Consider the following 23,935-nt stretch of genomic DNA (forward strand, 5'->3'; position numbering starts at 1 on the left):
TGCCCTTATAAGTCTTTGTGACCCATCAAGCTGAATGGGAGGCTGCCAGATGCTTAGCAAGCCTCTCCTTTTTGCAGTCATACACAGGCAGCAACAAACAAACAGGAAGGGTTTTTTGGCCCCTGATGGGCCACTGTACCTGGCAGGTGAGCTGCGTTTGGCTTGCTGGGTCACAGTGTGCAGGCCTACTTGAAATAAAGTAGCTGTTGACAACCATAGACTTAAGAAAAGTTCTGCTGGATCCAGCCAAAGGCTCATCTTGTCCAGCATCTTGTTCTCACAGTGGCTCACTAAATGCCTGTGGAAAGCCCACAGGCCGGACTTGAGTGCAGCAGCACTTTTCCCAGCTTGTGATTCCAGCAACTGGTATTCAGAGTGGGACACAGGCATCATGGCTAGTAGCCTTTGATAGGCTACTTCTATAAGGTCTTAGAAGTCATAGAATCATAGAGTTGGAAGGTACCCAGAGGGGTCATCTAGTCCAGTCTCCTGCATGCAGGAATCCCACCCACAGCCGTCCCTGGGTGGGCTCGAACCACCACCCTTTTGGTTAACAGCAAGACACACTGACCCATTGTGCCACCAAAGTGTCATACTTCAGTTGACAACTTCTAAGGTCTCATATAGAAGATGCACACTGGCGAGGTGGGGGTGGTCTTGTAAATTGGAAGATTTAGTACTGTCCCAGTGCTTGACAGTCAAATGCAGCTTTCATAATTCTAGCAAAAAGCTCCAGTTAGCTTAATTATAGCCTCAATAATTTTATGAGGATGAACAGAAAACAGTAAATGGCTCCCTCTTGATTGTATTTGCAGTGACTGTGGCTGAAAGGCACTCACTGGAACTGGTGAATATATCATTTCAGTAAATGATACTATTTTTCTTTCTTCCTCTGCTCCTTTTCCAGGTGATTTAGTGTCACGAGCAATGCACCATATGCAGTGTTTAAACACGCTCCGCCCTGGCATGAGTCCTGTACGACAAAACAGGCAGCAGCAGCAACCTATCTCCTGGTCTCCTGATGCCCTCCACACCCTTTATTATTTTTTACGCTGCCCTCAGATGGAGTCTATGGAGAACCCCAACCTGGATCCGCCAAGGATGGCCTTGAATAATGAACGGTAGGTCATGGTAGCAGAGCCTCATTTGGGGGCACACGACCTTTTAAGCCATATTGATAGTTCTGCTGAATTTCATGTATCAGTGATTCCTGTAAGACGGCTTGTGCCTTTTCTTCACTTTCGCAGCTAATTGGAACTAGAACTGGAAAGTGAGTTACCTTGGTCACTGATTTGTGCAGCTAAGGGATATCTTGTATAATTATCCTCAACACATTTATCAAAGCAGCCATTCCCAGATGTCCAGAATTGGCCTAGCGTGGGGGGTGCAGGGGGGGCCGGCCACACCGGGCGCAACATCTGGGGGTTAGGATTAGGGGGCGCAAATCCACGGGTTAGGGGGCGCAAATTACTTGCCTTGCCCTGGGTGCTGACAACCCACGCTACGCCACTGTACAGAAATTGTCTTTTCCAGTGTCCAGAATGTATTTCTCTCTGTGCATGGATCCCATGGTGGTTGCTCAGTTTCTGCTTTGCAACCATAATATCTAGTCGAAATTGTTATTTGCTTATCTGTTTGAAATATTTGTGCTCTGCCTTTTGCACTGAAAAGTCTTCAAGACATCTTACAGTCCAAGAAAAAACAATATCCGATCCAGTCCACACTCATCAAAACAGCAAAACTCACACCAGACAATAGTAGATTCAGCAGCAAACTAGAAAGGTAACAAATAACAAAGATCATGTGATCACTTGCCAAGAGCTCAAGGGAATTAGATGTTTTTAATTTGACACTTAAACGGTAGAAGGTTGGAAACCAGAGTATGACTGTACCTTCAGTTCTTGTTTTATCCCTAATATTTTAATCCTGCTTGGCACCCATCTTCCTTTTCCTCAGCTCTGTGAGAAGGGCCATAATGCAGTGGTTCCCAAATAGCTGAGGAAGCATGTCCTTTAAATTTATGGTGTGGATCTGTCCCCACAGCTAAACAGTGTAGTCAGTACTGAGCTAGATGGTCTCACTCAGTATAAGGCAGCTTCCTGTGTTCCCCTCTCTGCTCATCCCTCCATCTGACATTACACCATAATTTTTTAAGCGCTCTAGTTTTGCTTGAAATGGGCTGGCTCAGAATTCTGCAGAGCAGAGGGGATGAGTCTTGGCTTCCTTTCCCAACCACTGCTCTGAGGAGCCAAGGGAGGCAGCACTTCCCCCATGACACGATCACTCATCTCACTTCCCCTGGCCCTCATTGCAACACACTTTGGCCTTGTAAGAGGCCCCCCGTGATGGGGTTGGGGCCTGGGGAAGGAATCAATATATTTGAGCAAATCTGGTGAACTGTAGAGCCTGACTTTCTATATGGAGGCATTTTGGAAGGTGTTGTGCAATTAAAACGCCACAGCTACATGTCCTGGTTATTCAGAAGAAACTGTGTATTTAAATAAGATACATTCTAAGGGAAAGAAACTGCCAATGATGAAGGAACCCTTTCCCCATGGGCTTTCAAACAGAATACCACAGTTGTTGTTGTTTTATGTTGCTGTGGCTAGAAGAAAAGATGGAAGTGGTTAAAAAAAAAGAAAAAGAATTCCCAGGAGGTGCATAGCTGGTCACAGGAAATGTAACACAAAAGGCAAATGTGGTAGGTTCACTGCCCTTGACAATACCGCAAAGCAAGAGTAACTCTCTTAAGAGCATCTCCATCTTTCTTCTTCTTTTTGTAAATGTAATGGTCGTGAAGGATAAAAAGAGATCTGAAGAGCACTTCTGGGGCTTGAAATTGCTATCCCTAGTGTAGAGGTCAGTCATCGTTTTGCAAGATCCCTTTGTGGGACAGAAAATATGAGGATGTTTTCTCATATTCTCTTCTTGACATGTCGTTATTCCTATGACAGCTCAGCGTGATGCCACCATGCTGACCACATCTCATTTTCCCTGTTGCATACAGAGAAGGGCTCTGATTAGAGGGGGATGCACATTCATATATAAGCATATATTTTTTGTCCTCCCCGCAAACTCCTCTTCTCATGGGCTTCGTGCCAGAGAGGAAAAACACCAGGATTCCTTTCCAGGCTGCGGCTCTAGTTTATTTCTTAAATCAATGTTATATATACTGCAGAAACCTCTATTATTACTGACTGAATCCATGTACAAGAATTGCACAGTAATGTTTAAACGATATGCACTTGTGGGCTTTGATTCAACAGAGCAAGTGCACTTCAACTGTAGCTTCAATCCCATTAATCAGCTGTTTGGCAGGGAAGAGGAGAGTTTGCATCTGTGTGGGAGGGGGTGACTGAATGCAGCCTCCCATTTAGCTCCAAACAGCTGATCAGTGGGATTCCGATTTTTTTTTTAAAAAAAAAATAGGGATATGCATACACAAGCCTTGGCTGCCTGGTTCAGACTTGGGAACTGTGTGTGCCAGATCCATTTTTCATCTAGCAAGGGATATGCCTGAGGAAGCCAGGTTCCATGCAGTTTAGTTTTTAATCAAAACAGGTTGAACAAATGACAGGCTTTAATGTAACCTGGAAGTGAACAAAGATCCCAAAATATCTGGCAGCCAGCTATACCGCAGTCAACAAAAATCCAATGAGCCTTTGAAAATATTCCAAAGTATATTTTGTGTGTTTTACCACAATGACCCCAATGCCTGTCATTTAATGTGGCCAGTGGGATGAATGCTGCAGAGGATACTTTCCTGCACCAAAGTCCATTCTTTCCTTTCCAGCAAGAGGAAAAAGTAAACGGAGGTTTCCTTTGAGTGTGCCAGGCGCACAGCGCGATGCAAAAAGGCACTGATTCACTTACGTTGTCTTGGCAAGGCTGTAGAGTCAACCCTCACCTCTCCCCACTTTTAGCTGTCTGTTGTAAATCAGCTGCAAACGCTGCCCTGCTGCATTGTGTAGCATTGCTGCTGTTGTTGTTGTTGTTGTTTTCTGGAACATGCTTTTGATGTGCATTGTAGACCCAGGAACAATCTTAGTCACATATAAGGGGTGATTACCAGCTATGCTGTGGCTTTTTAGTTGCCATGCAAAACCTACTGGTGTTAAACAGTCATTCTAAATAGCAAGAAATATAAAGGGAATTATTGGCAAAGGCCCATTTTTTGCGAAAAAGTGAACTTCCTTTTCATCTGGAAGAAACTATTGGGTGGAAGAATTCCTTACTTATTAGTCTGTTGATTGCTTACCTTTCTCTTGCTCCCCTTTGTTCACCCCTTATTGGTTTTTCATCTGTACTTTTGAGAACACCGTTGTCTACTGAATCATGGGCATAAAAAATGAGTCTGCTTGGCACTAATTAGAATTGGGCCTTCAAATCTCTGCATGAATAAAAATAGTATTTAATGTTTGTTTATAGCTTTTGGGAATTCAAAGTGGTTTCATGTGCACTATCTAGTTATAATCCTTACAACAACCTTGTAAAGTAATCTGTATTACTATTTTCCCATATTGTAGATGGGTAATGGCAGCTGAGAGAAAGTGGCTTGTGACAGAGGCAGGATTCCAACTAGGGCCTTCTGTTTGGTAGGTCAGTCTTTTAGCCACTACAGTGCGCCAAGTCTCATTACCTTGACATAACTCATGGAACATTCTCCTTAGCAATGCTTTGAAGATAACCCTTAGACTGGGAAGACCCTCTGGGGTGGGGAGTGGCTCAATCTCTTCTCCCAGTGGCAGGGGCTGAGGTGGGAAATTGCACCAATGCAAGTCAGAATCTGTGGATATGGGAAGGGTTAAGCACCTCCTACCTGCTAGTTCTTTCCTACTCAGGACTTGGTCCTGCATTACCGCTGCAAACATGGGTTGGAAACATACATCAGCCAATACGACATGTAGTTCCACCTTTAATGACCAGGTGGGGTCTTCACTGCTATGAGCTTGTTTGACAAATGTGTTATTTCTCTGAAAACCTAGTGGAATCTATGCTAGCAGCACATGTGGTTGTATTTATTTATTTTCCAATCCATCCCTCCCTTGCAACCACCCTGCGAGCTAATTTAGCTCCTAGCCCCAGGCCACTCACTGAAAACAAATGTGAAACCCAATTTCCCAAGCCTGGTACTAGCTGTGGCACCATTCTGCCTCTTCTTTCTAAGTCAACTAATGCTACGCCATTCGCTGGAAGATCATTATGAATTTGGGGCCATTTAAAGGGGTAACGACTACAACACCAACAGAACTCTGACTTTCTGGCTCTAGAAACTGCGCTTACCTGGAAAGGTGTTTTGCAATATTCAAAATGCTACACCTGTGTCCTAGAATGTGAGTACAAGCCTCTTTTCACATTGCAACAAATCCCCTGTTGCCTGGCGGGCGGGCAGTGCCTTGGAGATGTCACTATCGGCAAACACATCTTGACAGGACACATATGCTTCTGCTCCAGCACTTTTTGGGTTTCTCAGAGAGATCCTGAAAATTGATGAGATATGTGGAAAGCAAGCAGAGGTGTGGCGACGACGCACCTGAACATCTGCTCTGTTTCCTTTCCATCACTAAGGTTAGCATTCATTTGGTTATACGTTAAATGGACCTGAGTACATTGTGAAAATATCAGAGAGAAGGATGCATTGACCCTTCAGTCCATTCACACTGCCCTGTTTCCCAACTCACCACAATGTACAAAATGCTCAAAATTTGCTAAGAATGTAGCATTTTGTTCTGACTGGCGGCAAGGGAACAAAACAATCAATCTGCAAGCTTGGAGGTGGTCCAACTTGGTACCCCCATTAGGTTCTTTTGATGAAAGCCAGTAAGCATTTTATTTCAGAGGTGAGGGGGAGTATGCCGTCCAGCTAGAAATAAAAATTCAGAAGTTGCCAACTTGGTGGAAACGGAATGTAGGCTGGAAAAACTGTGAGCGCTGCAAAAAGAGAGAGGAGGCTTTAATGAATGCAGGGAGGCCAGCTAGCTTGAACAAGAGAGACCTTGTTCTGGTTTTGGTACACTAGGGGCCCTCAAAATGTGTCAGGTTTTGTTGCAACGAGGCTGTTTGTGAGATGGATGCAAAGCAATACAGTATCAGTTGTCCACTGTGCACTTCAATGGAGATTGGTGGTGCTGATGTTATGTACCAGATTATTATTTTTTAATGACGTGCAAATTTCTTGTTTCAAAGAGATGCCTCCTCTTACACTTATTACTTCCACAGGGCTAAAATCCGAAAGCATTGTAAGATCTAATAAGAAAAATATAAAGCGTTGTTGTTGTCATCTGATGCCTGCAACTTGGTTGTCAACATCAGAATAGGATATTGGTGGAAATTTGCTAGGATCAGCACCCCGCCTCCCCGGAAATGAAAGTAAGGGAAATCCCTACAGCTGCCACTGCCACTATGGACCCCACTTCCCTGGACTTGAAAAAGCCTGTAGAAGGGTTGTGCATGGATTCTCACAGAAGCATAGTACCTGTGGTATCTGTTGCATTACAGAACTGTGGCTTTTTAATGAAAATAACTCCACGTCTCATTAAATGGTGGGAAAGAACTGTATGCCAGGTACTGCCCTAAATTTCATCATGTGAAATTAAAACACAAGACTCCAATGCAGTCTCTCATCCGGGCACTGACCAGACCAAGGCCTGTTTTTCTTCAGCAAGGTGGTGGGTGGCCTCTAATGTCTTCAGGCCATTCCCTGGTCTGGCTTCGGTAAGATTTCACAGCGCCTGATTTTAGCAGATGTGCAATAAAATGGACACCTTCCCAGACAGCAGCTCATATAGTGGATTGTCTAATTTTAAGAAGACCACCTGGCCACCTTTAGAAGACTCCCATAAGAGGCAGTGATGACCACCAACTTGGATGACGTTAAAAGAGGATTAGATGGATTTGTGGAGGATAAGGTTATCAGTAGCTGCTAACCCTGATGGTTATGTTCTGACTCTGCTGTTGGGGGCAATATGCTTCTGAATACCAGTTGTTGGGAAGCACAGGAAAGGAGAGAGCTGTTGCGATGAGGGCCTGCTTGTGAGCTTCCCATGGGCATCTGGTTGGCCACTGTTAGCACAGGATGTTCGGTGAGATGGGTCTGATTCAGCAGGATCTTTTTACGTTCTTACTACAAACTAGAACTTCCTTCTTACTGCGCCTTCTGCCTTTGAAATATTTCTTACAATAATTTCTGCAAGATTGTTGTTCCTTATATGAGACTAAGAAACAACACTTCTGAGGCCTGGGGTGGGTGACAGGACAGAATTCTGCCATGTTAATATAGTGGCCTTATTTTAGGATGAATGTTTTTTAAAAAAATAAATATGGTAGATTCCTGTAATCCATATTTTGTGATGATAAAAACTCATTCTGTTTGCTTTCTCCCCCATGACATGATAGTCCTGTGTAAGCAGCACTCCCATTTAGATCATCTGTCTTATGTGAGAAGTCAAGTTGTATTGTTCATAATCAACCCCCTAGGATTGCAGGGGGGGTCCTCCTCTGTCTCCCGAGACTTTATATAATATGAGCAAAACTGATGAAACAAGAACTCCATTGACTTTACATAACATCATGGACTTAGCTGACCGTTTTTACTTGCAGAGCACAAGAGACTTTCCTGAACCTTAACATCATGAGATTCTTATGTGACTCAGTGAATCTAATTTTTTTAACAGTATGTTCCTTAAACTTGTGCCCCTAGTAAACAAAAGTGTGATTCTCTGGCCAGATAGATTGTAGCCAAAAACAAATGTTTACAAGAGTAGACAATTTAGAGATGGCTGAATATTTAAGGCAGGCAACCCTACTACTAGACTTTACCTAAGCCTTATGTTCATCAGCTATATTCAAGAAAGAAGTTACCATAGTAGAAACTACTCAGCATCTACATGTCTGCCTTAGATGTCTGTGCTGGGTTTCAGCCTGCAGAAGATGCCATAATTTCTTATATTTTGCAGATACAGCGATCCACATGCCCTGTCCAAGGCATTTACTTCCCAGACTCCAAGTCTCAGATCAGACTATTAGTGGTTTGTGACTATTTTGCATTTTCCTGTAAAACAGTTCACATCGGATAATGCACAAAATATGAAATGTTTCATCTGAGTTTCTAAAACGACATCAGAAGAGATCACATTTCATTTTTGAAAACCCCAGAGAATTAACCAGTAATACTCCTTCTCTACACAGATGAGGGAAAGTGAGTCCAAAGGGGCTGTGGGGCCATGCTTTTAAGTACACTGCTGTCATCTTCCTGGCTGTTCACAAATTCACTAGTACTTTCTGCAGCAGGGAGCCGTTTCTACTTATTTGGCCTGGTTTGCATGCTGGTGCACAGAGACAAAATCTCAGCTGCCTTATTCCTCTCCTGCTGCTTCCAGTTCCACCCAGAGCTAAGCCATAATTTGGCTTAGTGTTATGTCTGAAACCAGGCTTGTGGTTTGTCTTGCTCTAAGCCAAACCATGGATTAGCCCATGGCAGTGCAACAGCAGCAGGAGTCGGGGAGGAGCAACTAGCCATGAGCAACTAGCCATGTGCACCCATCATGCTTGCTCATTCATGCCAAGCCATAGTTTGACTTACTATTACGTGCAAACAAGGCCATAGAGGCGCCCCACTTAACTCTAAATCCTCTATGGCAACTCTTGCCTCTATGGCCTCAGAGACACCCCATTATAAAACAGTCTCTGTCCTTGACCATCCCTGCTATGCTTGTCCAAAACTGTGTCCTTGCTAGCTTTCCTAGGTTTCAGGAATATTCTTGGCTGGTTTTATGGGAATGAGGTAGGGTTATATTTTTGAAAGCAGTAGTGAATGCTTCTAGCCACGAAGACATTTAGGCCTTTCTTCAGGCATCAGGTTCATGACTAAATAGATGTTTACAGGTTTGCAAATAGCTTTACCTGTCCTCACTAGCCACTGCTTATAAAACATAGCCTCTTGAAGCTTTATTTACTGCATTAGCAGATGCGTGCAGTGTCTTTTTGGATTTCTCTCTAGAATAAGCCTCAAAAAGGCAGGCGGAAAATCAAGCTATTTTGCTTGCTTAGTCTGACCAGGAGCACAGTTTGTTATGCTGTGCTGTACTTTTCAAAACTGCAAGCTTCTGTCTTCCTTCTGCAGTTCCCTTGATCACAGCAGGATGTGAAGCTGCCACACTAACAGAAATGACTGGAATTGCATGTGTGGAGTCCCAGTTCACACAATACAGGTCTTCACACAATGCCCATACTAAGGTAATCAAGTGAGAGTGCCAGGACATGTGACAAGCAGCCCTTTTGTATAAGAGGCAGCATGCATCCCATGTGGCATTAGGTGCCATAGTGCTTTCACTGCTCTTTCACTTGCTGGAAACATGGCAGGTGTTGCCAGTGGGGCTATGCCACTTGCTTAAATCAGTTTTAAAGAGCCCATACAGACTAATGGGAGAGCATAAAACTGCTGATGGATATGCAAGCAGGCAGCGGAAGAAAACGGCAATGGTACAAACCAGATGCTTGTTTGTTTAGCACAAAATGATTATTACCAACCCAAATGAACAGCAGACTGGATCTCTGGCATAATTTGAGGCAGGTCTCATCAAGGCTTAGTCTCAGACCTTGTGTCTACCATGACGGTTCAGCCATGAAACAGAGGAAGCAAGAAAAAGAAGAAGAAGAAGAAGAAGAAGAAGAAGAAGAAGAAGAAGAAGAAGAAGAAGAAGAAGAAGAAGAGTTGTTGTTGTTGTTGTTGTTGTTTGGATTTGATATCCCATTTTATCACTACCCAAAGGAGTCTCAAAGGGGCTAACATTCTCCTTTCCCTTCCTCCTTCACAACAAACACTCTGTGAGGTGAGGCTGAGAGACTTCAGAGAAGTGTGACTAGCCCAAGGTCACCCAGCAGCTGCATGTGGAGGAGCGGAGACATGAACCCGGTTCACCAGATTACCGCTCTTAACCACTACACCACACTGGCTCTCGTGTGGTGAGATGAGCCTGCTGGATCAGGTCAGTGGCCCATCTAGTCCAACATCTTGTTCTCACAGTGACCAGTGGGAACCTTGCAAGCTGGGCATGACGGCAACAGCACTCTCACCACTTGTCATCACTGCAATTGGTATTCAGAAGCTTGCTGCCTCTGAGAGTGGCAGGAAAACACAGCCATTGTGGCTGTATACAGAAGAGTGTCTCTGGACATGTCTCCTCATTTCACGATTGACCAAGCACATCCAGGTGGGATTAGGGGTAGGAGTTTCCAAGGAGATTTTCAAACACATTTGGATCTCAAATATTAAGCTGCAGTACTAAACCATGGAAGTGTCCAATGTATCAGTGATGCCCGGATTGTACTACAGGACACAGTTAAGTAGGGTGGAATTCGCAGTCTCTGGCCTATAACTCATTAAGGTTGGACTTTGGAGTCAGGGCTTTGTTTTTCATCCAGAACTCACTAGAACTCAGTTCCGGCACCTCTCAGGTGGGCGCCACTGCCATTCAAAGAGGGAGGTGTTCATGGTGAGTTCTGGCACCTCTTTTTCCATAAAAATAGCACTGATTAGTGTTAGGATCGCTCTGCCCTTGCACTTTACAAATTCGGTCTACGGTTACTGACTATCGCACGTACAAGAGAGCACGTAACAGCCAAATTGGGCAGCATGACTGAGCACAAGCTTAGTTACTTAAACAGTTTTGAATATAGAATAATCTCATCGTGTGTCATTTTAGCAGTTTGCAAACATTATAATAATTGCCCTTTCATCACTTGAGGTTAATATAATTTCCTATTGGACTAAATTACACATCCCAGGGTGCAGGGATCTCTTGTTTCCTGAGGAAAAATGTGGTCTGTTCTGAAACAATCAAGTCGTCCTAAACATAAGCGCATGGTGTTGAGCCTGCCTTTGACAATAGTCTATAGTTGGGTTTGACTTGGGCTTCCTCTTTCCTTGTTTATATCTTCATCACAAAGAAGGCACTAATCACTGAGCTGAGGAAGGAATGGAACTTGCTATATATTTCTATAACAGAAATGTCTCATTGTCTGCTGTATTGTTTTAGGATTATCTTAATGATTTGTTGATAATTTTCATTGCCATTTTTTGTTTTGCTGTGTTCTTAAGACCGTTGTTAGCTGTCCTAGAAGGGGATAGGGGAATAATCAGACTGAAAGGCAGTTCCTCCCCCACCCCCACCCCAACAATAATATGCATATCTGTTTGTAACCATAGATCAGGTGAATTCTTTTAAAAGGATAACTTCTCTGTGTCAGACAAATCCCTCTCAAATCAGTCACCTGTCTACATTTATTACAATTCTTTGTCTCTTTATTGTGGGAGAGAAAATTAAATTAAATTGTGAGTTTAACATTTTTTAGTAGGGGGGTGGCAAATGGGAAGAAGAGACTCTACATTTAAAACACAACTTGAAAACAGAAAGTATCACAGTCTTGAAGCTGATAGTATTGCTTGTGTTTGTGAGGTACGAGACACCCTAAATTCCTGAGTTCAATAAAAGTTAGAATTAATCAAGATTCGGCGAGTTGAACTGTGCCAAACATTGAACCCCTGGTTTCAGCTTATGTTGAAAATGCAAGCCAGGCCAGCTTAGTAAGAGTTTGCTAAATGTGGGTCGTTAGGGAAACAAAGCCTGATAATGACCAAATCATTAACATAACAAAAGGTAGGCAGAGGGGCCATCAGGAGATTCAGTACCAGATAGCAAAATGGGTGAAGCCCCTTCCTGGGCCCTGGTTTAGTTAGTAAGACCAAAGACCAGTGGTAGTTTTTAAGATTGCAGTTTGCCTGATGTTGGTGGAATGAAAACCTGTTCAGTCTGTTAGTGCCAACAGGCACTGGTTCCAGGGTCAGAGCGCAAAGCAGGCTGCCTGCTTCTATGCTGCAGGAAGGAGTCAGAGAGCATGGCTGTTTTCTGTTTTGGATTCAAGGCTCTTGCACCTGTTGGAGAAGCAAGAGACCCACTTAGAGTTCAGTGCTATGGACTCCTCCATTGTAGGCTGAGGTTGTCTATATGTGTAAATAAACCATATATCATAAAGACACCACAGTCCGCTGTGCCTCATTTCCAATGGAAACACGAACCCTGGGTAATCTCTCATCACTTGGAAATTGGGGTGGCATAGAACAGTATTTTGGTCATGGCTGTAACAGTCACATAAATGTGATTACAAGCTTTTCCTAGATTCTGCCCCTAGGGCAAAATACAAGTTTGTGGTTAGAGAAGAGGAATCTCATGTAACAGGAAACACAAGTTCCTCTCTGTGCTACACATGCTTTGTCAATTATCTGGGACAACCACATAGCCTTGTTCCAAAAATTCTTTTACCTTCTGAATGAGTGTTATAAAACTCCCTTTGCATACCTGCCACCATTTTATAAATGAAAAGATGGACTCTTCTTTGTGTATTTGTAATACCCCTATACTGTACATCGAAGATGGTTACACCAAGCCCCATAACATATTGCACAAGGCTGCTCTTTACTCGCCTCCTGTTGTATTCATTTACTCTGCATCTGTCTGTCTGTAACTACCACAGTTGGGGTTTTATTTTGGTAATTAGCTAGTTTTATACAGGGTTGCCATATTTCAAACAGTGAAAATCCAGACAGAAAAGTTGCTTTTGGAGGGAGGGGGGCAAAGTTGTTGAGCTATTTTAAAGGGAAATCTCCACCTCCTCCATTCCTGTAGGGGGAGCCACTACTAGGTCTCTGTTTGTTCCAAGGATGGATGGAGCCCTTCTGTTTGCAGAAGGGAAGTCTTGACCCCACCCATGAGGTACTCTCTGTGGAAGGATTGAAACTTGAAATAGCAGTCCACTTAGGAGCATACCACCAGACTTAGAAGAAGCAAGTGTAGCTACAGTGGCTTTTAAGAATAGGATATTCTCTCGTGAGAGGCCATGAAACCATAACAACATGAAGTAGAACCAGGCAGAGGGCCTTCTTGGTAGTGGTGCCCACCCTGTGGAATGCCCTCCTATCAGATGTCAAGGAAATAAACAACTATCTGACTTTTAAAAGACGTCTGAAGGCAGCCCTGTTTAGGGAAGTTTTTAATGTTTTATTGTGCTTTTAATTCTGTTGGGAGCATGGGAAACCCAGCCAGATGGGCAGGATATAATATCCAGTTGTTTCTGATTTCAGGCTCAGGGGATGGTTGTCGTACTGCACTATACGTCTTCAGCAATGGAGTGCTTCTCATGTATTGTTAATATTAGCATTTGACTTGCAACTTTACAGGAAAAATGATCTCTGGAGCTCTTGAGAGACTCCAGTTAATTATCTGCTGCAGAGGAAAAAAGAACCCACCCTAATTTAACATTCCACTAGGAAAACACTGGCATCTACTTCAAATGGGAATTGACTTACACAAAGATTGCACATGCAGCAACAACAGATTGTGTACAAATGCAACATCAATCAAATACTTCAAAAATAATTCTGTCTGCTCTGCAGTGGTGCTGATCAGCCATTTCCCCTACATGTTACTTTTCTTCATCTTAGACTGTCTGGTGCTTATTAGAAACTCATTTAGTTTTTGAAAATTGTTCTCGGAAAAATTATGTTCTTGATAGGCCTAAGAACCGAATTAAGTCTGCCACATTGGAAACTTTTAGTACAAAATTAATAAAATGGCCTATTTCCCCCATCCTTCAGAACTGATCAAATGTATATGTGACGGATCTTTTTTTATTATTATTGATTGATTTTGCAACATACAACCTGAATCCTTTGCTTGTTTGCAGTTCTGAATTTGTTGAGACTTATTCCCTAGTAAGCATGTGCCGGGCCACAACCTTCACAGCTTTCAGAAATTTGCTACGGTATCTCTCTGTCCAAAGGGTTTTCCAACATTCTCTTCAAAATTAATTGCAGGGTTGAATATTGCAGATGAATCCTGAGTATTGAAAGCAATATACAAAAGAAAAATACACAACTTCTTCCTGTTCAGTGCAGATCACTGTTTAAATGCAGGAGCCACTCCTTCCAATGGAAAGCAGTGCAAGGTCAGAACACAGCCCTGTTGAAACGAATGAAACAGACCTTATGGGAAAGGGAGCTCTTTGGGCATTTCTAGGTTCTGCACCAGGCTTCCTCAATCTCGGGCCTCCAGATGTTTTTGGCCTACAACTCCCATGATCCCTAGCTAGCAGGACCAGTGGTCAGGGATGGTGGGAACTGTAGTCTCAAGACATCTAGAGGGCCAAGGTTGAGGAAGCCTGTTCTGCACCTACAGCAGTTTTCTGGGTCAGTCCAATAATCTTTGTATCCTTAAATTGAAGGCATATTTTTGCTCTTGATCTTAGGTGGTGAAAGTAGAAAGTAGTATTGGTTTGCACATCATGCTATGCCAAACTTTGGTTTAGTGTGACTGCATACAGGAACCTGTGGAGGAGCTCTCAGCCATGGTTTGGCTTAGTGCAAACCAGTTTCACGGAAGCAGGGTGACAACTTGAAAAAAATATTAGGAGGGGGGCAGGTAAGCCCCACCTCACATAATCAATCACAATACGTGGCACATGCACACCATTTGAATGGTGATGCCCATTAATGGGGGGGTGTCAAATATTTTATTGGGGGAGCTGAAGGGACCTTGGCCCCTAGAAGTTGGCCGCTATGCAAGAAGGGTCTTTTTGTGCCTCCCAATCTCTGCTGACTATCATTTGCAGGGATAGCTAACATGATACTGTCCGGATGTATGACTCCAGCTCCTGTCAACTTCAGGTCAGTGCAGGAATTGGAGGAGCATCCTTTTGGCTACCGTGGTTTAGAATGATGTGCTATGCCTTGCAAAAGCAAACCAAAACCCTTCCATAAATTGCACAAGGAATCATTGCGGTTTAGAAAGCTGAGCTATGCAACCTATTATGTATGTATACTCTGCAAGGCAAAGGTTTAGCGGTATTTAAACAACATATACACATGGGGGAAGTAGATGGAAGAAAGCATTAATTTTTAATCTCTTGACTTACAAAGCCTGACTTCCCATTCAGTGATGAATATTTTGAGATGCTATTTCTAAAAGGTACCTTGCCCATGTTTGTCTTGCTTTTTGGTTTCCTCTTCTGTAACTTGTAAATATTTTTTTTAAAGAAAATAAATAGGGCCCTACCACTGGTAGACAAATAGCAGGTGAAATAATTCTAGTGCAAAATACTGAATGAAATGTCCAGAAGACAGACCTTGGCTGACTTTATATGTATCAAGGGCACATGTAATCTGTACTGGGTTCTGTGGGAGACTGTAGAAATGAGTAGTTTTCTTTTCAGTATTTGTCATTTCATCATTAAGCCTGTAAGGGGCAGCTCAATCATATTTTCATGATACACACCTGCAGTTTTGCTGGTTTTCAGAGGGGAGGATGTGATTATCAAGGAGGGGCGATCTATGGCTATATCAGGGATGCAAGCAAGCTTCTAGCCAAATAATAGTATTACAGAGCAACCCTATGGATGTTTTACTCAGAAGTAAGACTCACTGCGTTCAGTGTGTAAGTGTGGATCAGATTGCAGCCTTAGTTTCTGATTCACATAAGTAGTTCCTAGCTTGTGAATGGAATAACTGCATTATATTTTTCACTGCAGGATTTTCATTAAGCAGACTCATATCAAACTGCTTCTGAGAGCAATGCTAATGAGCTGTGGAGGAAAAAAGATAAAGTATTCCCAGGATAAAAATCTCGTGGTCAAGTTTCACTTTTGCAGCAGAATAGAAGCTTAACTCTTCTTTGATTGCTCTTAACAGGTTTCTTTACATAAAAATACACTGAGGTATGGAGGAAACTGTAAAATATTGAAGGAAAAAAGATGATTCTACCCTGCCCCACCCCCCAGGTTAAAAGTCAGATATTTCAATTAAGAATATCAGAATTTGAAGGGGGGGAATGTGTACAAAGATGGAAGCAACTTAATTCTGAAGATATATAAATGACATTGAAATATGGATATGAGGCACTATCAGGTAAAAATTATGTGGCTAAGGGTATAAACCTATAGACAGCCAGAAGCAAGTCTTGCACAGATCTGTGCGTCTTACTTCTGAGTAGACATGCCTAGGATTGCAATGTTAGCAGGACCTATGAAGGTCTGACATTTCAGCACCAGCACACTTCTCTGGGGAAGATCTGCTTTGCTTTGGAGGAGGTGTGAATATCTCCAAAGTAGCCTGATTTCGTTCAATATTCAGACTGTCCAAAGCAGATGCTCCTTCCTAGTGGATTGCTCTTGATGGGTTGCATGGATTTAACACTCTGAATTGCTTATTAAAACATATTGTACACATTTATGTATCAAATTTCTTTAATGCAAATATTTTCTGGGGGATTAATTAATAATAATAATAATATTTTTTTTATTTATACCCCACCCGTGCACATAATATTGATACTAGGGGCAGCAGAGAGTGCTCACAGCAATTGAAGATCTTGGTATCCTGATGCATGTGTGCTGAAACAATTCAAGAATATTGAACATTCTCTGTATCAGGCCCAGAATCCCTATAGTAAGAATGTGACGGCATGATGCTTGAGTGTTGAAGGATTCAATGGAAACTGGTCACCCTTTCCTGTATCCATTCTTCTTGGACCTTTTGGTACCATGAGACATGCTTTGTTAGCTGAACTGAGCCACAGATTTCCAGGGAGACTAAGATTATAGCTTTGGAGATTTGGAGCTGAAACTGTAGAGCTGTCATTATCTGTGCCTATGCATACACATCTTTTTCTCCATCTTTCTACTTATGTTTCTGGTTGATCTGGGTGTGCAGGTTTCTGTACAGTCCTGCCCAGACCAGTTTTCCTTAATTTTTTTAGCTGGCAAAGGAAAGGATACATGTGCAGCCATTTATCCGTTGATGGACATATCCACATTTATTTCACTCTATATCAGCCTTGCCCAATGTGATGCACTCCCAATGCGATGGACTACAACTCCCATTGTCCCTGACCATTGGCTGTGCTACTTAGGGCTTGATGGACTGCATGCATTTAAGACACTAATGGGAATTGTATAAACAACTGTATAACTTTCCTTATACATCTGAAGGCAGCCCTGTATCAGGAAGTTTTTAATGTCTGGCTTTCATTGTGTTTTTTATATTCTGTTGGAAACTGCCCAGAGTGGCTGGGGCAACCCGGATATTAATCATCATCATCATCTGGAGGGCACCAGTTTAGAAAAGGCTGTTATGAACTTTAAGAAAATACTGGGAGATGACTACTCAATGCCAAAAATCAATATTCCTTTTATATCCTACCATTGCAGAAAGATAATTTTATTTCCTTTTTAATCAGTTTTTCCTTTAACAGAGTTGTAGCCAGTGTTAGTCATATCAGAGGAGACCCAGTGAAATCCTTCAACCTAATTTAGTCATGTCCATTAACTCCAATGGGTCTACTCTGACTAGGACTAACAGTGGATACAACCTGTTTGTGCTCCTCATTTCCAGCACTTTGAAATGTTTACATTAGGAGTGAAGCTGACTGGACCAGAAGATCCCCTTCAGTTTTCAATGCACTTATAAAGCTATTTTTGCTAGCTAAAAGCTAAAGTGGGGACTTGGTTCTGCTCTTACAACCATGTTGTCCATGGTTTACCTGCCAGTACAGTTTACTGTCATCATGGTTTACTGTGCATGAGCCCTCTGTGCTCACTTTCCTTCTCCTGACTTGCGCTGGGAAGAGACAAGCCACAATTCCTAGCTTTGTGCTACATCTGAAGCGGGGATCGTCGTTTGTTTTCTTTAAACCACAGTTGGCAAGCCAAGAACAAAGTACATGTGCTTCCACATGAAAAGAATTACTTCTTACAGAGGGGGTTTTATGTGGCACCTGTAATAATAATAATAATAATAATAATAAATAATAATAATTTATTATTTGTACCCCGCCCATCTGGCTGGGTTTCCCCAGCCACTCTGGGCGGCTTCCATAGAAACAAAAAATACAGTAAAATATCAGAGATTAAAAACTTCCCTGAACAGGGCTGCCTTAAGATGTCTTCTAAATGTCAGGTAGTTATTTATCGCTTTGACATCTGATGGGAGGGCGTTCCACAGGGCGGGCACCACTACCAAGAAGGCCCTCTGCCTGGTTCCCTGTAGCTTTGCTTCTCGCAATGAGGGAACCGCCAGAAGGCCCTCGGCGCTGGACCTCAGCGTCCGGGCAGAACGATGGGGGTGGAGACGCTCCTTCAGGTATACTGGGCCGAGGCCCAGTAACAATGCCAAAACAGCAGAGCCAAGGAGTAGGGTGGGCATCTATGGGGTAAGGTGATCCTGCAAGTAAATTGGTCCCTGGCTGCTGAGGGCTTCGTTTACCAATAGCAACACCTTTATTTATGACTTACTGTGATGTGTGAAGATGGCCATTTTCCATTTACTCTCTTGGACAGAAGGGGAGCAAACCTTTTCACAGAGCAGTGAGATTTCCTCCATGCCAGTCGGTAGTCTCACCCCTCGAATGCTTTCCATTCAGATTCTGCTCTGACATGCCAGCTGCTGTTTGTAATTCTGGCCTCTGTCAGCTTTTACAGCATTGTAATTTCCACGCTGTAAGTGTTACTTCTGGTGTCGGCGCTCAGTAGCCTTCCCACTCTTCCCCAAATGACTGAGCAGTTTGTGGTCAGGTTCACCGCTTCCTCATACCAGTAATCAATTGACTTAGGAGTCATTTCCATCTCGAGGAGCATGACAAAGAATGAGTTATGGGTCAGTTCTTTTAAAATCAGACAGGTTCTGAACCACTAGAGTATGCCATTTTCATCTAAATAAAAGAAGAAGAGCCCGTTCACAGGACATGAGTTGACATTGATCTTTGACTGCCAGTGACAGTTATGTGTGTGCTAAATCATCATTAGGAGAGTATTTCACCTTGGATATTTTCACACAGAACATGCTCTGTTTCAGTTCAATAAAAGGCTACCTCATATTCTTACTGTTTGTATGCAGCAATTGAGGGCTATGTTTAATCAGGTACCTCAGCTTCTTTTGTAAAGCTTAAAAGCATCCTTTGGAATGGGGAGAAATGTATTAAGACAGCAAGACTGAGGGAAATGGGGCTTTTCATCCTTTCTCATCTGTTGATTTCCCTGTTAAAATGCACCACACACACATTGCTAATAGCCTTGCTGGGGTTGGGCAGTAAGACAGGTACAAAACAGTCACTTGTCTTCTTTTTTAAAATGAAGGTGTAGGCAATTATTTTGATCAGGAAAATAGCACAGTGCGGAAGAGTAAAATATCACCACCCTCTTCCCTGTTGCCCATTTCTGCAGCTGTTTTAAAGCAACTAAACTGGGCCCCGTTCCAAGTGCTGGTGCTTGCCTTTGTAGCCCTCTGCATCATAGAAGCCAAGTGGCTGCTGGTTCATCTCCTCTCCTGTCACTTAACCCATGCACATATATCTACACCTAAGACCATTCTCCAAATCCCTGGTTGAGTGGCAGCCAGGAACAGAGACTTTTCCACGGTGGCACCCCACCTGCAGATGGCCCTTCTTTGACACGCTTGCCTGAAACTCACTTTCCTATCAGTTCAAGTCTTTTTTTAAAAAAAAATGCAGGGTTTTTTTGATAGTGCTAACTTTTCTCTGTTTTATTTCTTTTAAGCTAATGTGGGTTTTTAAGAATTTAGAGTTTGACCTTGACACACGCTCTTGGTTTTTTATATTTTGTAATCTCCACAGTTTTTCTTCTTTTGTAAGCTGCCCTTTGGAATGCCAAGTGGCTATTGAAGGGCATGTTATACATTTCAGGAATGAATGAATAAGTTTTTAAAGCCCATTGGGAGATCCAGTTACACGGTGTTTGGTCCAAAGAGAAATCTGCAAGTCAGCTTCCTGCCTCTTAGTTTGGCACTCTAGCATTAAACAAGCAGGGGCAAGATCACTCTGAATGGGCCGCCTGAGATTGTATTTCTTTTTGTGTCTGTGATAATATATATGTGGCAAGCAGGAAGATAAACCTAGGAGCTGAGCTGTCACAGTTCTGATGTCATTTTTGTGGGGGAAACACCGTGTTTCAGTGCCCAAAGAGTTGCTTTCTGCTCTCTGGAAGGTCACCTCTGTGCCTGGTGTAGAATGGCTAAATGCCCTTTAATCAAAAGCACTTTATTTGTCTTTATTTGAAAGTAGCTCACTGACTCCTGTCAACTCTTTCAACCTGTTTTATAGGACTCTTGGTCACATCCCCATCATACATTTACAGCACTCTTATGCCACTTTTAACATTCATGGAGAATCCTGGGAACTGTAGTTTGTCAAGAATGCTGCCCTCACAGAGCTCCATTTTCTACCACGCTTAACAAACTACAGTTTCCAGAATTCTCCAGAGCTGTTAGGACTGCTATAATAAGTGGATGTGACTTTAGTCTGTGAATGGACACACCTAGAAACAGGGATGGGAGAAGAATTAATTTGGTTTGCATTTTGATATGAACCTGCCCAGTTCACATGGGTCTCCTTCAAAATTCACAGTTCTCTGAATTTTTCAGCGCAGCATACCAAAATGCACGTACTATTAGTGGAAAGGCAAATGCTTAGAAAAACTAGCATATTTCAGGAAATGAAGATGAAAATGTTTATGAATTTTCATACAGACTCTCTTTTTTTAATGCAAACATCTGGAAATGGGATAAAACTGAGACTGGAAAACTGAGAAAAGTTGACAGATTTGTCTTTCTCTACCTTGAAAACAGGGTATGCCACTCCCTTTTCCTACTGCAGCTCACACACACCCAGTGGCATAGCGTGGGTTGTCAGCACCCGGGGCAAGGCAAGTAATTTGTGCCCCCTAACCCGTGGATTTTAGTAGGGGCAGAGAGCTGCGAGTGCGAGCGCGCGCCCCCCAGATGTTGTGCCCGGTGCGGCCGGCCCCCCCTGCACCCCCCACGCTACGCCACTGCACACACCTCCCGGCCTCCATATTTACAAGCCATATTAACAGACTTCCTAGCTGGCAAATCGAACACCAAATCACTCTACTATTTTGCCCATCCTTTCTCTCCTTCTCCAAAAAGAATGGTAGAAATCAATGTTTTATAAACTTTTCCTAAAAGCTTCCATGAAGCGGGGAGGGAGGGGGGTGTGAGGAAGTTGTGACCCAGGGACATAATGGGGTGGGGGAACCAGTTAGCACCCACCCTCTGTAGCTAGGTTCCTTGGAAACAGGAAGAACTGGTTGGTTTTCCCAGAGGGTGAACCTAAGGAAAAAGCTGTAGGTATACAGTGCAGTGAGCGCACTTTTCCAGCACCCTCACCTCTCAGGTTACATACATCTGTACGCAGCATTAGTCATTTTGTGAGGCACCTTGAGAGGCCTTTGTTGGATTAAAGGCAGGATAAAAGTTTCTAAACCAACTGATAAATTACAAAGAGGGTTCCTGATGCTGTCATGCTGAGCAGTGTACTTTGCGCAAGCACTGTGTGTGGGTGCCCTACTCTACTCCACCCCACCTCCTTGACGAAAGCTACAAATAAATACTTCGATATTGTTTTTGATTTAATTGGTGAGGTAACAGATGGAACAAATGGTTGGGAATGCTCTGTGAGAAAAATTCCTTTGTGGATTAGGAGGGTTAACTGAACACAGAAGGGAAATGGGTGCGGAGGGAACAGCGCACGTTGCTTTTTATGGGCTGCCTGTGCAAAACACACCTTGCTTGTGGCAAAATGGAAACAGATGTTACACTTTTGATGAGCGGAGTTGAAAGTGTACATGTTGAAAGCCTGGCAGAGGGAGCTCCACTCGCAAATCCTATTATTTGCAATGATTTCTAACAGGATTTGTCTTTCCTGCTCTTCTTCCCCGCTCCGAACGCATCAATCCGAAAATGCCTTTCATGATGTCATCCGCTTTTCTTAATACCCAGTTCATTTTTCTTTCCCTCTATCACATCTGTGGTTCCCCCCCCCCCCCACTTCTGATCTGAACTTTAAAGGGTAGGAAGAAGTCTATCCTCTTAGCCCCACGGATCAATTGCTCAAAGGGGAAGCATATTTTTCTAGCATAAAACAAACTGAATTGGATTTGAGAATATGTTTCTTTAAAATATACACTTGGCATCTGTAAGCCTATCAGCAAGGGCAGCTTCATTCTTTCACTGGAACGAAACAAATCAGTCTTGGTGTTTCTAGTTCTGAGGCAGTGCTCTGGTAAGAGAAGCAATAATAATGATAATAAATAGGGAGAAGTTTCTACTATTCTCTCCTTCTTGAGTTTGACCAAGAAGTACATACCATCAGAGGCCAGGTAAACAAAAGAATGCTCGCTCATCAGTGACTGGAAAGTTAGAAATCACATTTAGTGGTGACCCAGAGCGCATCATTTCACTATTCCCCATGTAAGTGAATGATTTCTTACAATGGAAAACAAAATACTGCAGTTGGGGACAGCTTTGTGTGGGCCAGCTATTGAGTGCACGACTCAGGCAGTATTTTAAGTAGGAACTCACAGCACACATCCTTAACCACTTCAATTCTAAGTGGGTTTTTAAAAAGATAAATCCTGGTGTATCTACAGGAGTGCTGTTTATTTCAAATGTCATTCTTCCTACCTGCAGAACATACAGGCTGCCCATCTGGATGCAAAGGCCCCAAATCATACGTTACTTGAAAGTAGCTCCCATTGACGTCAAAGAAAGCTTACTTTCCAGTTTGAAGCCAAGTGTGGAGTTTTAAGAAGAAATATTTCTGAAGTGAATAAGATTCCTAACTTTCTTCCTAACTTTCTAGGGCACTTTGAAATATATTTGGCCCAGATAACATTCACATGAGTTCTAATGGAACTTCTCTTTCTCTCTGAAGGCCATTCATGCTTCTTCCCCCACTGATGGAATGGATGCGAGTGGCTATAACGTATGCTGAGCACCGGAGGAGTTTAACAGTGGACAGCGATGATATAAGGCAGACGGCCAGGCTACTCTTACCTGGCTTGGACTGTGAACCTCGGCAGCTGAAGTAAGTATTGTGCTTTTATTGCTTGACCAAAAACAATCCAAAAAACACTGCTAAATTTAATCACTGGGTATTCTTGTGCAGCTTGTAGGTTTGTACACACACATGCAGAGGAAGACTGAAATTTGTCCAATGTTGCAACGAGTGTGTGTGTGTACCTAAACTTCAAGATCATCATTTGCCATTAAGAGACATTTCACACTAGCCAAATACCGTACCAATGGGCAGAGAACCTTTTTCTTTTTCTTTTGAGGGGCATATTCCCTTAGGAAAGTTTTTGGACTCTTAACTATTATCTGTCCTGGCCAGCAGAGCCAATGGTGAGGGGAACTGGGGTCTCCCAAGAATGGGAGATTACCACATTGGCTACTCCTCCTATGAAGTAATATTTTCTAAGACAGAATCAAAAGTGGGCGCCCCCTTTTCATGTGTGCTTGAAATCAGTCACGTGATCTGTGTAAACTGGGCAGACATTTAACCAATGGGCTTGCCTGTTCCTGTCATGTCAATGGCACTTATTTTGAGTAAATACACAAAGGATTGGTAGCAAAAATCCCAAACTTGGAAACTACAGCAATGGCTCAAAACTTTTCATGCTCTTCCATCTACCTACTTTTATCATGGACTGGATTGAGATGGGTAAATGATCACATTTGGCACATGCATGACTTTGGCAGAGAATGCACACACCGGGAACTTAAAATGGGCCCCGGTGTCCCAGTGCGTGTGCCTCATATAAATGGAAATATCTGGCCCTTGGATCTCTTCTCAGCCTCTGCAGCCACATTCACAGGCTGCAGCCCTCTTCCTGCCCTGCTTTGCACCATCCTGGAATGTTTTTGGCTGCCTGGAATGTGTCTTTGAACTCTAAAGATGCTTCTTACTTGCCTGAATGGAGACTAAAAGGGTTGTTCAGGTGTAGGGGGAGAGCAGCCTGCTGCACAAAGGAAACGCAGCCAGATGGGCGGGGTATAAATAATGAATATTATTAT

General features: G+C 43.0%; 1 protein-coding gene across 1 annotated transcript in view; it reads left to right on the forward strand.

Annotated features, from left to right (window-relative positions):
- ABTB2 (ankyrin repeat and BTB domain containing 2) overlaps window positions 1–23,935 on the forward strand; it is a 159,480-nt gene that overhangs the window by 110,921 nt on the left and 24,624 nt on the right. The window contains exons 3-4 of the mRNA XM_080983055.1: window positions 908–1,121; window positions 22,794–22,946. Of these exons, the coding sequence (XP_080839181.1) occupies window positions 908–1,121; window positions 22,794–22,946 (367 nt within the window). The remainder of the gene's footprint in view (window positions 1–907; window positions 1,122–22,793; window positions 22,947–23,935) is intronic.

The sequence above is a fragment of the Podarcis pityusensis genome, assembly GCF_964106645.2.
Source record: "Podarcis pityusensis genome assembly, chromosome: 1".
Taxonomy (NCBI): Eukaryota; Metazoa; Chordata; class Lepidosauria; order Squamata; family Lacertidae; genus Podarcis; species Podarcis pityusensis.